Below are 13,697 nucleotides of genomic sequence, written 5' to 3' on the forward strand. Positions count from 1 at the left end.
TTGTTGCAGCAGTGCGTGGTGGTTTACTTGGACAACATCCTGGTTTACTCTGCGTCTATGGAGTCTCATATCCAGGATGTTAAGCGGGTGCTGCAACGGTTACGTGAGAACAAGCTTTTCTGTAAGATCAAGAAGAGTGAATTTCACTGATCCCAGGTTGCCTTTTTGGGCTACATAATTTCCGCTGTGGGATTTTCCATGGACCCTCAGAAGGTTTCGGTGGTTCTGCAGTGGCCTTGTCCCAGTGGTCTTTGGTCCATTCAGCGCTTTTTGGGATTCTTCAACTATTATCGGAAGTTTATCAGGAACTTCTCCACGCTGGCCAAGCCTCTCTCAGATCTGACCAAGAAGGGCTGTAATCCCCACGAGTGGTCATCCGAGGCCATCTTAGCTTTCGAAGCTCTGAAATCCTCCTTCACTTCAGCTCCGATACTGTCTCATCCCAATCCTGGGTTGCCTTTTGTCCTCGAGGTTGATGAATCTGAGACGGGAGTAGGCACCCTCCTTCCCGATGGACCCCTACTTCCCTGTGGGTTCTACTCCAGAAAGCTGGCTCCTCGCTCCCTGACAGAGGGATGGCAGAGAGATATGGACTGGTTAGTAAAGTTGATGAGTCTGGCAGTAGCATTCATGATAGACTGAAGAGGGGGTAGCATGCAATTAGGTCGGTCAATGAGGAGGGAGTTACAATAATCAAGGCGAGATATAACAAGGGAGTGAATAAGTTGCTTAGTGATTTCAGAGGTTAAAAATGGGCGTGTCTTGGAGATGTTGTGGAGGTGAAGTCTACAAGATTTGGACAGTGATTGGATTTGGAGATGAAAGGACAGATGGGAGTCTAGGATTACACCTAGTACCCTGGCATGAGGGGAGGGACTGATGGTTGTATAATTGATCTTGATGGAGAAGGGGTGGGGGCATGGGCTGGAGGGAATAGTATAAGCTTCATTTTGGAAAGATTTAATTTGAGGAAGTAGAGTGACATTCATGCCGATATGTCACTTATTAGGTTACTAATGCGAGAGGAGACTGAAGGGATGAGGTGAGGAGTAGAAAGATAGATTTGTGTGTCATCAACATAGAGATGGTACTTAAAGCCATGGGAGTTTATCAAGTGACCAAGGGAGGAGGTGTAGATGGAGAAGAGAAGAGGTTCAAGGACAGAACCTTGAGGGACCCCTATAGAAAGAGGAAGAGTAGAGGAGGAGACCGAGTTATAGGTAATGCTGAAGGAGTGCTGCGATAGGTAGGAGTAGAACCAGGAGAGAGCAGAGTCTTGGAGGCCAAGAGAGTGGAGGTTTTTGGAGGATAAGTAGTAAGAGTATGGAGTAGTGGTCATTGGTTGGGATGAGTACGGAGTAGTGGCCATTGGAATTAGCAGTTAGTAGATCATTAGTGAGTTTTAGTAGGGCAGTTTCAGTGGAGTGGAGTGAGCGAAAATCAGACTGTAAAGGGTCAAGAAGGTTGTTGTCGGTGAGGTGGGAGCTCAGGCGATTGTAGACTAAGCATTCTAAGAGTTTAGAGGTAAATGGCAGCAGGGAGATGGGTCTTAAGTTGTTCAGATTGGTGGAGTCCAGGGAGGGCTTTTTTAAGTATGGGAGTGATCTGTGCGTGCTTTACAGGGTTGGGGAAGGTGGCAGTAGAGAGGGAGAGATTGGAGATGTGAGTGAGGGAGCATAGGACAGAAGAAGAGGGTGACTGTAGTAGTTGACAGGATCCAGAGGGCATGAGGTGAGATGGGCTACTGAGAAAACTTCACTGACCTATTCAGTAGTAGCAAGGTCAAAAGAGGAAAGTGTTGAGGGAGGTTTAGTTTAACCGCTTAAGGACTGCCCTACAGTAGATTTACTGCTACAGGGTGGCCCCTGTGTGCAGGACCACGTGTATATATGCGATTCTGCATTTCCAGGTAGGAAGCGCGCATGTGATTTGCACTCCCGTGGTTTTCATGCCCCTCCCAGATAGCGTCAGATTGTCCGTCAGTACACCAGTAATCACATTTAACCCCTTGATTGCCAGGAAGACTCTCATACACAATAAACCTCCATTGCTAGTATAGGGTCTGAACGGATCAATATCTTTGATCAAATCAGCACTATACCAGCGTTCACATTAGTATAGTGTCCCCAAAAATGCAGTGTTAGTGGGATCAGCCCTGGCACCTGCCAGCATCTGTGTTTAACCCCTAAGCTTACCCCCCCTTCTCCCCCAGCAAGTGCAGTGTCATTAGGTCATTGTCATTTGATACATTGCACACAAAACTGCAGTGTTCGCAGAATCAGGCCTGATCTCTGTTAGCACTTGCCGGTAAATTTTGATGACTCTCATATGCAGCAGAGTGCCAGTACTAGTGCCACGCTACCTTTAGGTGAACTGGCGAACACCAGCAGTCTAGTACATCCTGGTCTTTCACATATCAGCACTGCAGTAACGTGGCAAGTCAGATAAGTGCAGTACAAGCTGGTGCGGTGGTGAGCACAAGTATTGTCCCGCAACCACCAATAATTAGCACACAGGCCCGTAGAGCCTTTAGTATCCTTCTGGATGTGCTTGCAAGACCAGATTGGCAGCCCACAAATTCTGCAGCACCCTTACTTCCCCCATTCACTGCCCAACCCAGAATTCAGATGGAAAGAGCAAATTTAAATGCTCTCCTTGATTTTTTGGAGCTGTTTTTCACGGAAGATCTGTATGATTGTGGATCAAAGCATTTTATATGTACAACAATTTATTGCCACCAACCCAAATTCAAACCTTGCCAGATCATTCACATGGAAACCCATTACGAATTAACATTTTTGGGGAGGCCTAACCCTCAACATGGGCATTACTAAAAAAAATTAATTGCGGTTGTATTGGTCCACAGACTCGATTCATCATATGCCGTGTTCTCTGCTGCCATGGCCAGGCATAGATATGAGAGTATAATGTGTTTTATGCATTTCAATACACTCTGTCATCCTCGGGGTTACCCTGAATTTGACCGGCTCCACAAAATTCGGCCCCTCGCAAATCACCTTAGCAGGTAATAGCAACACTCAGAGAAAGAAGGTGAGAGGAGGCTGGTCAGCAGCTCTGAGGAAAGGGACTCATCCATGAAAAGCGTCAGCCATTTGACTGCACTGACAGTTGGAACACCTAGCCTGGCGTTGTGGCCATCTTCTTAATGCAAAAGCTTTTTATACACGCTTCGTCTGTATGTTTTTGTCTTTTACACCTTTGAATAAACCTTGGATAATGCACTAGGTGTGTGCACCACCTGTTTACTCTTTATCAAGTGGCTGATCTCCCCATCTGAGGAAGACTGCACCCCTGAAGCATCTTCTTTTGGTTGCCTCTGTCCTGGTCCCCCTGGGTTTCCTTTGGCTGTCCATTTCCTGAAGCACTGGAGAGTACATATGATCTCCTGTACTATGTCCGCAGTCTCTGGTCATCTCCTGTAGTATGTCTGCAGTCTCTGGTCATCTCCTGTACTATGTCTGCAGTCTCTGGTCATCTCCTGTACTATGTCCGCAATCTGTGGTCATCCTCTGTAGTATGTCCGCAGTCTCTGGTCATCTCCTGTACTATGTCCGCAGTCTCTGGTCATCTCCTGTACTGTGTCCGCAGTCTCTGGTCATCTCCTGTACTGTGTCTGCAGTCTCTGGTCATCTCCTGTACTATGTCCGTAGTCTCTGGTCATCTCCTGTACTATGTCTGCAGTCTCTGGTCATCTCCTGTACTGTGTCCGCAGTCTCTGGTCATCTCCTGTACTGTGTCCGTAGTCTCTGGTCATCTCCTGTACTATGTCTGCAGTCTCTGGTCATCTCCTGTACTATGTCCGTAGTCTCTGGTCATCTCCTGTACTATGTCTGCAGTCTCTGGTCATCTCCTGTACTATGTCCACAGTCTCTGGTCATCTCCTGTACTATGTCCGCAGTCTGTGGTCATCCTCTGTAGTATGTCCGCAGTCTGTGGTAATTTCCTGTACTATGTCCGCAGTCTCTGGTCATCTCCTGTACTATGTCCGCAGTCTGTGGTCATCCTCTGTACTGTGTCCGCAGTCTCTAGTCATCTCCTGTACTGTGTCCGCAGTCTCTGGTCATCTCCTGTACTGTGTCCACAGTCTCTGGTCATCTCCTGTACTATGTCCGTAGTCTCTGGTCATCTCCTGTACTATGTCTGCAGTCTCTGGTCATCTCCTGTACTATGTCCGCAGTCTCTGGTCATCTCCTGTACTACAGTCAGGTCCATAAATATTGGGACATCGACACAATGCTAACATTTTTGGCTCTATACACCACCACAATGGATTTGAAATGAAACAAACAAGATGTGCTTTAACTGCAGACTGTCAGCTTTAATTTGAGGGTATTTACATCCAAATCAGGTGAACGGTGTAGGAATTACAACAGTTTGCATATGTGCCTCCCACTTGTTAAGGGACCAAAAGTAATGGGACACTTGGCTTCTTAGCTGTTCCATGGCCAGGTGTGTGTTATTCCCTCATTATCCCAATTACAATGAGCAGATAAAAGGTCTAGAGTTCATTTCAAGTGTGCTATTTGCATTTGGAATCTGTTGCTGTCAACTCTCAAGATGAGATCCAAAGAGCTGTCACTATCAGTGAAGCAAGCCATCATTAGGCTGAAAAAACAAAAACAAACCCATCAGAGAGATAGCAAAAACATTAGGCGTGGCCAAAACAACTGTTTGGAACATTTTTAAAAAGAAGGAATGCAACGGTGAGCTCAGCAACACCAAAAGACCAGGAAGACCACGGAAAACAACTGTGGTGGATGACCAAAGAATTCTTTCCCTGGTGAAGAAAACACCCTTCACAACAGTTGGCCAGATCAAGAACACTCTCCAGGAGGTAGGTGTATGTGTGTCAAAGTCAACAATCAAGAGAAGACTTCACCAGAGTGAATACAGAGGGTTCACCACAAGATGGAAACCATTGGTGAGCCTCAAAAACAGGAAGGCCAGATTAGAGTTTGCCAAACGACATGTAAAAAAGCCTTCACAGTTCTGGAACAACATCCTATGGACAGATGAGACCGACATCAACTTGTACCAGAGTGATGGGAAGAGAAGAGTATGGAGAAGGAACTGCTCATGATCCTAAGCATACCACCTCATCAGTGAAGCATGGTGGTGGTAGTGTCATGGCGTGGGCATGTATGGCTGCCAATGGAACTGCTTCTCTTGTATTTATTGACGATGTGACTGCTGACAAAAGCAGCAGGATGAATTGTGAAGTGTTTCGGGAATATTATCTGCTCATATTCAGCCAAATGCTTCACAACTCATTGGATGTCGCTTCACAGTGCAGATGGACAATGACCCAAAGCAGACTGCAAAAGCAACCAAAGAGTTTTTTAAGGGAAAGAAGTGGAATGTTATGCAATGACCAAGTCAATCACCTGACCTGAATCCGATTGAGCATGCATTTCACTTACTGAAGACAAAACTGAAGGGAAAATGCCCCAAGAACAAGCAGGAACTGAAGACTGTTGCAGTAGAGGCCTGGCAGAGCATCACCAGGGATGAAACCCAGCGTCTGGTGATGTCTATGCATTCCAGACTTCAGGCTGTAATTGACTGCAAAGGATTTACAACCAAGTATTAAAAAGTGAAAGTTTGATTTATGATTATTATTCTGTCCCATTACTTTTGGTCCCTTAACAAGTGGGAGGCACATATGCAAACTATTGTAATTCCTACACCGTTCACCTGATTTGGATGTAAATACCCTCAAATTAAAGCTGGCAGTCTGCAGTTAAAGCACATCTTGTTTGTTTTATTTCAAATCCATTGTGGTGGTGTATAGAGCCAAAAATGTTAGAATTGTGCCGATGTCCCAATATTTATGGACCTGACTGTATGTCTGCAGTCTCTGGTCATCTCCTGTACTATGTCCGCAGTCTCTGGTCATCTCCTGTAGTACATCTGCAGTCACTGGTCATTTCCTGTACTGTGTCTGCAGTCCATTGGTTCAGAATATTTTTTTCTTGTTTTCCTCCTCTAAAACCTAGGTGCATCTTATGGTCAGGTGCTTCTTAGGGAGCAAAAAATACGGTAAGTTTCGGATTTATAAGAGAAAAGATAGTCACATGGAGCCCCCCAGACGCCCAGACTGCATAGAGAGCAGTGGCAAGATAGTTTGGGACTTGGTGTCATCCTTTTTCCATATGGGGTACCACTTATACGTGGACAATTTTTATTCAAGCGCGCCACTATTTATACATTTGTACAATCTTGGAATTGGTGCATGTGGCACCATGCGACCTAATGTGTGCCCACCATTAGAAGTGGGTGGATGCAGGGTGGTATATTCTAATGGTGGGCATACCACACACTTTTTCTGGCAGAAATTTCTTCTCTTTTTTTCATTCAGCCTACAGGCTACATACAAAAAAAAAGAACATAGCATATATACCCAACAAGGACCAGCAACGTACTGGTACATCACTGGGCTTTGAATGGCTATACCAGGATGATACCTACAGCTGACGGCATCATCTTGGTATTGTTTTTTTCAGCTGGCAATCAGCTTTCATATAAAAGCAATCCTAGTGGCTAATTAGTTGCAGGATTGCTTTTACAAGCAGCGGGAGACCATGACCCCTTGCATCCACTGCATTCCATGACTTTCTTGGGCAGTCCTGTGCCATCGGGGGAACCTGAGAATGCAGCCGGTGTTTCTGCCAGCTGACCATAGAGCTGTTGGAGACCAGAATGGTGCCAACCATCTCTATAGTCTAAGAAATTGGAAGCTATGAGCATTTCATCACTTCAGTTTTGCAGGATATAAACAGCGCCATTTGTAAATTGGGAAAGCATCTAATCACACAGATTTTGGTGAGATTAGATAATGTAAGGGCAGAGGAGAGATCTAGAGTCTGATAGACCACAGATTTCTCACAAAAGAATATATGACAATGCCCATTGAAGTTATAGCAAATATTTGCATTCCCTGTTATAGCATTAAAAGTGATCAAAAAAATTGAAAGGGACAGTGTAAAAATCAATTAAAAAATCTAAATAACTTAAAAAAAAATCACCCTTGCCCCCACGCTCGTTGACCCTGTGGCGGTATGTAAACAGCAGTTGCACCATGCATGTGAGGTATCGCCGCGAACGTCAGATCAAGGGCCGTAATTCTAGCACTAGACCTCCTGTATAAATCTAAAATGGTAGCTTGTAAAGGCTTTTAAAGCATTGCTTATGGATATTAAAAAGATAACGAGATTTAAGCATATATTAGGTTACAAATTTAATTTTAACCGGAAACTTTATGTTTTTCCATCAATTTTATTTTTTTTTTTAATTTTATTTTTTATTTATTTGAAGTTTAACTAAAGGCACAACTTTTTTTTTTAGTTTTGGAAAGAGTGGAGAGGGATTAGAACCCCTGTCAGTTTTTATCAGTCAGTGTCCCCATTGGCGAGATTCACCCTCTCTATTTGTCCTGTTTACCATTATCATTGAAAGTGAAAGTAAAACAAAATCCCAAATTTTAGGTTGTCCCCAGAAAAGTAATAGAGGGGAAATGTTCTAATGGGGACACTAGTCCTGGTGGTCTCGGGGTCCCAAAGGAATTCATTTAATTTGCAGAGATTTCTTCTCTGCTCCTGTTAGGCTATGGGACAGGATGTGAAGGGAAATCTCCGCAATGGGACACATATGGTGAACAAAAAAATCTGAATAGAGGTTATAACCTTCCCTTACTCTAGTCTAGCCAAAATGAAAAAAATATTTTGCCTTTAGTTCTACTTTAAAACAGATGTTTTAGATGTTTTTTTTTAACTAATTAAATATTTAGTTGTCTTTAAACAAACGTCCACATTTTCCAAAGACTGTAACCATGACACAATATTCACAGAGCAGAACAGAGCATGTTCTATAATTAATCAAAGAATCGTCTTGAGCAAGGGCTAGTCAATGTGAGTTTGGACTCACTGCTCCAAAACATTAGCGTGCATATGAAAATTTACCCTTGAGCTACTGTGCTCTGTGAACAAAAAAAAAAAAGTCAAGTCTTTAAAAAAAATACAACATTTTCTATTTATCTCAAAATACCTTTAATTTTCTGATTCCATAATAAATAGAGAAATTATAAATAAAACCATTAAATATTTTCTTTAGTCCTTTGAAGCATTTTAACATTAATAGGATATGATCTTTACATTTTATTTTAGTTTAACATAGAAGAAAGAGGGCGGGAAAAGACCAATTCGTCCATCGAGTCTGCCCTTTTTAACATTTATTTCTATATTTATAATAACTTTTGTGCATGATGGATATCCAAAGCATGTTTAAAGGATAAGGTAAGTGTCTGAAATCAACATCTATACTCACCTATATGGCAGTAGCATTTGTCCGATACCTCAGCTGTCCCCCGCCAGAGTCACATGACTGCTAATCGCTCAGTTCTTAGTCTTCACTGAGCAGAGAGTGGTAAACGTCAGTCACTGCTCTCTGCTCTGCCCTTCCAGTTCTCACTGGAGCGCTGGGCTGTGGAGGTGGTGGGAGCAGCTGGATCAGGTTCTCAGCGGCATGCTGAGAGGCTGAGCCAGCTGCCATTGAGGCATCTGGATGGATCCCAACCTTACAGTCGGGATCCTTCCAGAGGCTGGACTGGCTCTGTGACATGAGCCAATATTGGGCTCTAGGCCACTGTTGGCTGAATCTGGGTCACATCAGTGCAGAAATAAGTGCACTGCTGTGATCCAGAAGATATTTCTCTTTTAAATGCACACACTGTTGCTGGATGTCTGTTCTAAGCATCAACTATATTAATACGAGGAGCCTTCAAGTCAAACCGGGACTTTTAATTTTACAGGAATAAAAAGGGATGCCCTCATGGCAGCAATTGGCAAGTGTGTCCTATTACTGATAGGCGACGCACATGTCGCGGTCCAGTCCAGACCAGGAGTGGACTGACCATTTGGAAACTCGGGCACTGCCCGAGGACCCAGGGTCAGTAGGGGGACCCATGAGATGCCCTTGGTACCTTTTTCATAGGTTTTTTTGAGTTTGGGCAAGGACAGAGGGGCCCCATGATCCCCTATTTCCCAGGGGCCCCATGAGTTGTCAGTTCGCCCCTGGTCCAGACACTGTTAATCAAGATGGAAGATAACAGTGTTAGTGTGAGCATGGAACAGGATGTGGCGGTGAAGGTGTAAAACCCACAGATATCTACAGAAGACTTCAAGTACTGTACGGTGATGAGACCAGGGGAGGACTGACCATTTGGAAAGTGGAGCACTGCCTGAGGTCAGTAGGGGGCCCCATAAGATGCCCCTGGTACCTTTTTCATTGGCTTTTTTGAGTTTGGGAAGCACACAGGGGCCCCATGATCCCCAATTACCCGGGGGCCCCATGAGTTGTCAGTCCACCCCTGGATGAGACCATCAGCCGCAGTAAGACACTTAAATGGTGTAAACATTTCAAGAATGGCTGTACGTCTGTCAGTGATTATCCTGGCGCGGTGGTTGCCAGCCCACAGCAGTCATTCCTGTGAACATTCAGCGCGTGGAACACCTGATCCTAGATAATCAATGGATAACCTGTTATGAAATTGCACAAGAGATGAATTTTTCTGTGGGAAACACAATTGCTCTCAAATTATTTAGGATGGTTCAGGCGTACTGACAAATATTTCTATGCGGAACACTGGGATAAGTTTATAAATGTAGTAGGGGAGTATATTGAAAAATAAATGCAGTTTCCACTCCTTGAAATTTGTTCTTTTATTATATAACTCAAAAGTCCCGGTTTGACTTGAACACCCCCCGTATATTCCAAGGTTAGTTTTGAACTTTTCTTCTACTGGTTTGAGGTAATGCCTCTATGCTCTTGATCTTAACATGATATTAAAAAAGCTGCTTTCCTGAACCTCATTTACAAATCTCATGTAAACCTCACCCCTCCTTTCCCTTTTTTCCCCTCAAAGCTGTATTTCCTTTCAGTTTTTTATGCAGGAACATCATGTGTACAGCCTCAAGATAAGAAGGGAAGTAATACATATGACCAAAAACATTATAATACATTAAGGGTGTTAATAAAGTTAGCAAGTTAATCAGTTGTATTTAAAAAAAAAAAAAAATTAGCAGTGTCCCAGATGCAGACGTAGAGACCCTTGTACATGCATTTGAAGGTACCAATAAAATTCAATGGGCAATGAGTAAAGTCCAGGTTTCGAATGATCATTGTCAAAGTAGTGGTAAGGGATCCAAATTCCATCCAGGTCCTCAGAAAAGGGCCAGAATCCATAGAGCGTCACTCTTTCACAAATTTCAGCCGCCACACTCACCATCAAGAAGCCAGAAGATAGTTGCCGAAGCTTAAGCCCTGCTTTTTTCCAGTGGGCATTCACTTTCCGGAAGTAGTCTGGGTTGAAAAAGACAACTTTGCTCTTCAAGTCAAGGTCTTCGACAGTGTAGAGCGCTCGAAAGGAAACATCAGTGTACCCAGAAAATGAGAAAGCTGGTAGGAGGATGAAAGAGGAGCTGTACTCCTTCACCATGGTGATGAATGATGTCCGACTCTCCCTAAGACTGCTGAACCTAATAGAGGAGACATAAACAACTTCAATAAAAAGGAATATACATCTTCACCCCAATAGGTTCATGAGTTTTTTGTTTTTTACATTACATTACTTTTCTTCACAAGGAATATGCAGTTCAGTTTTGAGCACCAATTCACAAAAAGAACATTGGGGAACTGGAGGAAGTACAGAGAAGGGCAACCAAACTGATAAGAGGCATGGAGAAGCTCAGCTATGAGGAAAGATTAGAGGAAATGAATGTATTCTCTACTGAGAAGAGGAGATTAAGGGGGGATATGATCTCCATGTATAATACATAAGGGGGGATATGATCTCCATGTATAATACATAAGGGGGATATGATCTCCATGTATAATACATAAGGGGGGATATGATCTCCATGTATAATACATAAGGGGGGATATGATCTCCATGTATAATACATAAGGGGGGTATGATCTCCATGTATAATACATAAGGGGGGATATGATCTCCATGTATAATACATAAGGGGGGGATATGATCTCCATGTATAATAGATAAGGGGGGATATGATCTCCATGTATAATACATAAGGGGGGATATAGGCTCCATGTATAATACATAAGGGGGATATGATCTCCATGTATAATACATAAGGGGGATATGATCTCCATGTATAATACATAAGGTGGGATATGATCTCCATGTATAATACATAAGGGGGGATATGATCACCATGTATAATACATAAGGGGGATATGATCTCCATGTATAATACATAAGGGGGGATATGATCACCATGTATAATACATAAGGGGGATATGATCTCCATGTATAATACATAAGGGGGGATATGATCTCCATGTATAATACATAAGGGGGGATATGATCTCCATGTATAATACATAAGGGGGGATATGATCTCCATGTATAATACATAAGGGGGGATATGATCTCCGTGTATAATACATAAGGGGGGATATGATCTCCGTGTATAATACATAAGGGGGGATATGATCACCATGTATAATACATAAGGGGGGATATGATCTCCATGTATAATACATAAGGGGGGATATGATCACCATGTATAATACATAAGGGGGATATGATCACCATGTATAATACATAAGGGGGATATGATCTCCATGTATAATACATAAGGGGGATATGATCACCATGTATAATACATAAGGGGGGGATATGATCTCCATGTATAATACATAAGGGGGGATATGATCACCATGTATAATACATAAGGGGGGATATGATCTCCGTGTATAATACATAAGGGGGGATATGATCTCCATGTATAATACATAAGGGGGATATGATCTCCATGTATAATACATAAGGGGGGATATGATCTCCATGTATAATACATAAGGGGGGATATGATCACCATGTATAATACATAAGGGGGGATATGATCTCCGTGTATAATACATAAGGGGGGGATATGATCTCCATGTATAATACATAAGGGGGGATATGATCTCCATGTATAATACATAAGGGGGGATATGATCTCCATGTATAATACATAAGGGGGGATATGATCACCATGTATAATACATAAGGGGGATATGATCTCCATGTATAATACATAAGGGGGGATATGATCACCATGTATAATACATAAGGGGGGGATATGATCTCCATGTATAATACATAAGGGGGGATATGATCTCCATGTATAATACATAAGGGGGGATATGATCTCCATGTATAATACATAAGGGGGATATGATCTCCATGTATAATACTGCCTGTTTGTGGTGGAAAAAAACCCTGATGAGGCATTTTGTTAGTCAAGACCTGACATGAGTTTAGTTAGTAAGTGGAAAGTGTGTATGCTTTGTTTGTTTTATGATATGGACCTGTTTCCCAAAAGCCCTCCACCATTAAACTGTGTTAGTTTTCTGCCTTGCTGGGAATTTTAAGAACGTGAGATAACCCAGAGCTAGTATGCACAGTACATATATAACGCGGAGATGTGAACCTGTCCCATAGGAAATCATGTTAAATGGACTGGACAGCATTTCTGCAAAACACTGCAGAATACGCTTAGGTGTGAACCTGGAGCTATAGCGGACTGACCATTAGGGAACTTGGGCACTCCCCGATGGCCCGGGGTCAGAAGGAGGCCCCATGAGATGCCCCATTACCTTTTTCATATACTATTTGGGTGTGGTTTGAGTGTGGGCAAGGACACAGGGGCCCCATGGTTCTCTATTTCCCAGGGGCCCCATGAGTTGTCAGTCCGCCCCTGACCTGGAGTTAAGTCTAGGTTCACACCTATGCAGGTTGCGTTTGAGGCATTTCTGCACTTGTGTTTTTGACGTGTTTTCACCGCGTTTTTGATGCTTTTTTGAGTTTTTCTGTTTTACATTTTTCTAGTTGCTAGGCAGATTTTAAAAACAACAAAAACACAGCAAAAGCGCAATACAAGCTTTTCTGCAGCATTCCCATTGAGGTTTATAGATCCAAAAACGCAACATTTTGCTTTCACAAAAGTCCCTGACCCTTTCCAAAAAACGCACCGGGGTGAAAACGCGGAGATGTGAACGTGTCCCATAGGAAGTCATGTTAAATGGACTGTACTGCGTTTCTGCAAAATGCTTCAGAATACGCTTAGGTGCGAACCTAGAGTTAAGTCTATGCAGGTTGCATTTAAGGCATTTCTACAGTGAATTTTGCTTTTTTGCACATGTTTTTGCCGTGTTTTTGATGCGTTTTGCGTTTTATTTCTTTTTTAAATTTTTCTTGTTGCTAGGCAGGTTTTAAACGCAAAGCACATTAAAAAAGTGGCAAAAACGCAGCAAAAACGCAATACATGCTTTCCCATTGAAGTCTATAGAACCAAAACCGCAACATTTTGCGTTCAAAAAAGTCTGTGACCCTTTCCAAAAAACACACCAGGTGAGAACGCTGAGATGTGTCCCATAAGAAATCATGTTAACTGGACTGTACTGCATTTCTGCAAAAAGCTGCAGAAAACGCTGAGGTGTAAACCTAGGGTTAGTCATGCCGACCCTGCATCCATTTTTCTTCTCTGGGTCGCACTTTATATTGAGCACGCATGCCATATGCATGTCACGGAACACGATACCTTGAGGAATGAAGTCTCTCGCTGGATATTTTGGGACTTTTTGGAATTTTGTATTTGTTTATATTAGTT

General features: G+C 42.9%; 1 protein-coding gene across 1 annotated transcript in view; it reads right to left on the reverse strand.

The window, feature by feature from the left end:
* Positions 1-9,992: 9,992 nt before the first annotated feature.
* LOC149449635 (alpha-2,8-sialyltransferase 8F-like) overlaps positions 9,993-13,697 on the reverse strand; it is a 39,784-nt gene continuing 36,079 nt past the window's right edge. The window contains exon 7 of the mRNA XM_089692974.1: positions 9,993-10,553. Within this exon, the coding sequence (XP_089549100.1) occupies positions 10,094-10,553 (460 nt within the window). The 3' untranslated portion in view covers positions 9,993-10,093. The remainder of the gene's footprint in view (positions 10,554-13,697) is intronic.

This window comes from Staurois parvus, unplaced genomic scaffold, assembly GCF_062004578.1.
Source record: "Staurois parvus isolate SC_StPar_1 unplaced genomic scaffold, SC_StPar_1.0 ptg000609l, whole genome shotgun sequence".
In the NCBI taxonomy this organism is placed as follows: domain Eukaryota; kingdom Metazoa; phylum Chordata; class Amphibia; order Anura; family Ranidae; genus Staurois; species Staurois parvus.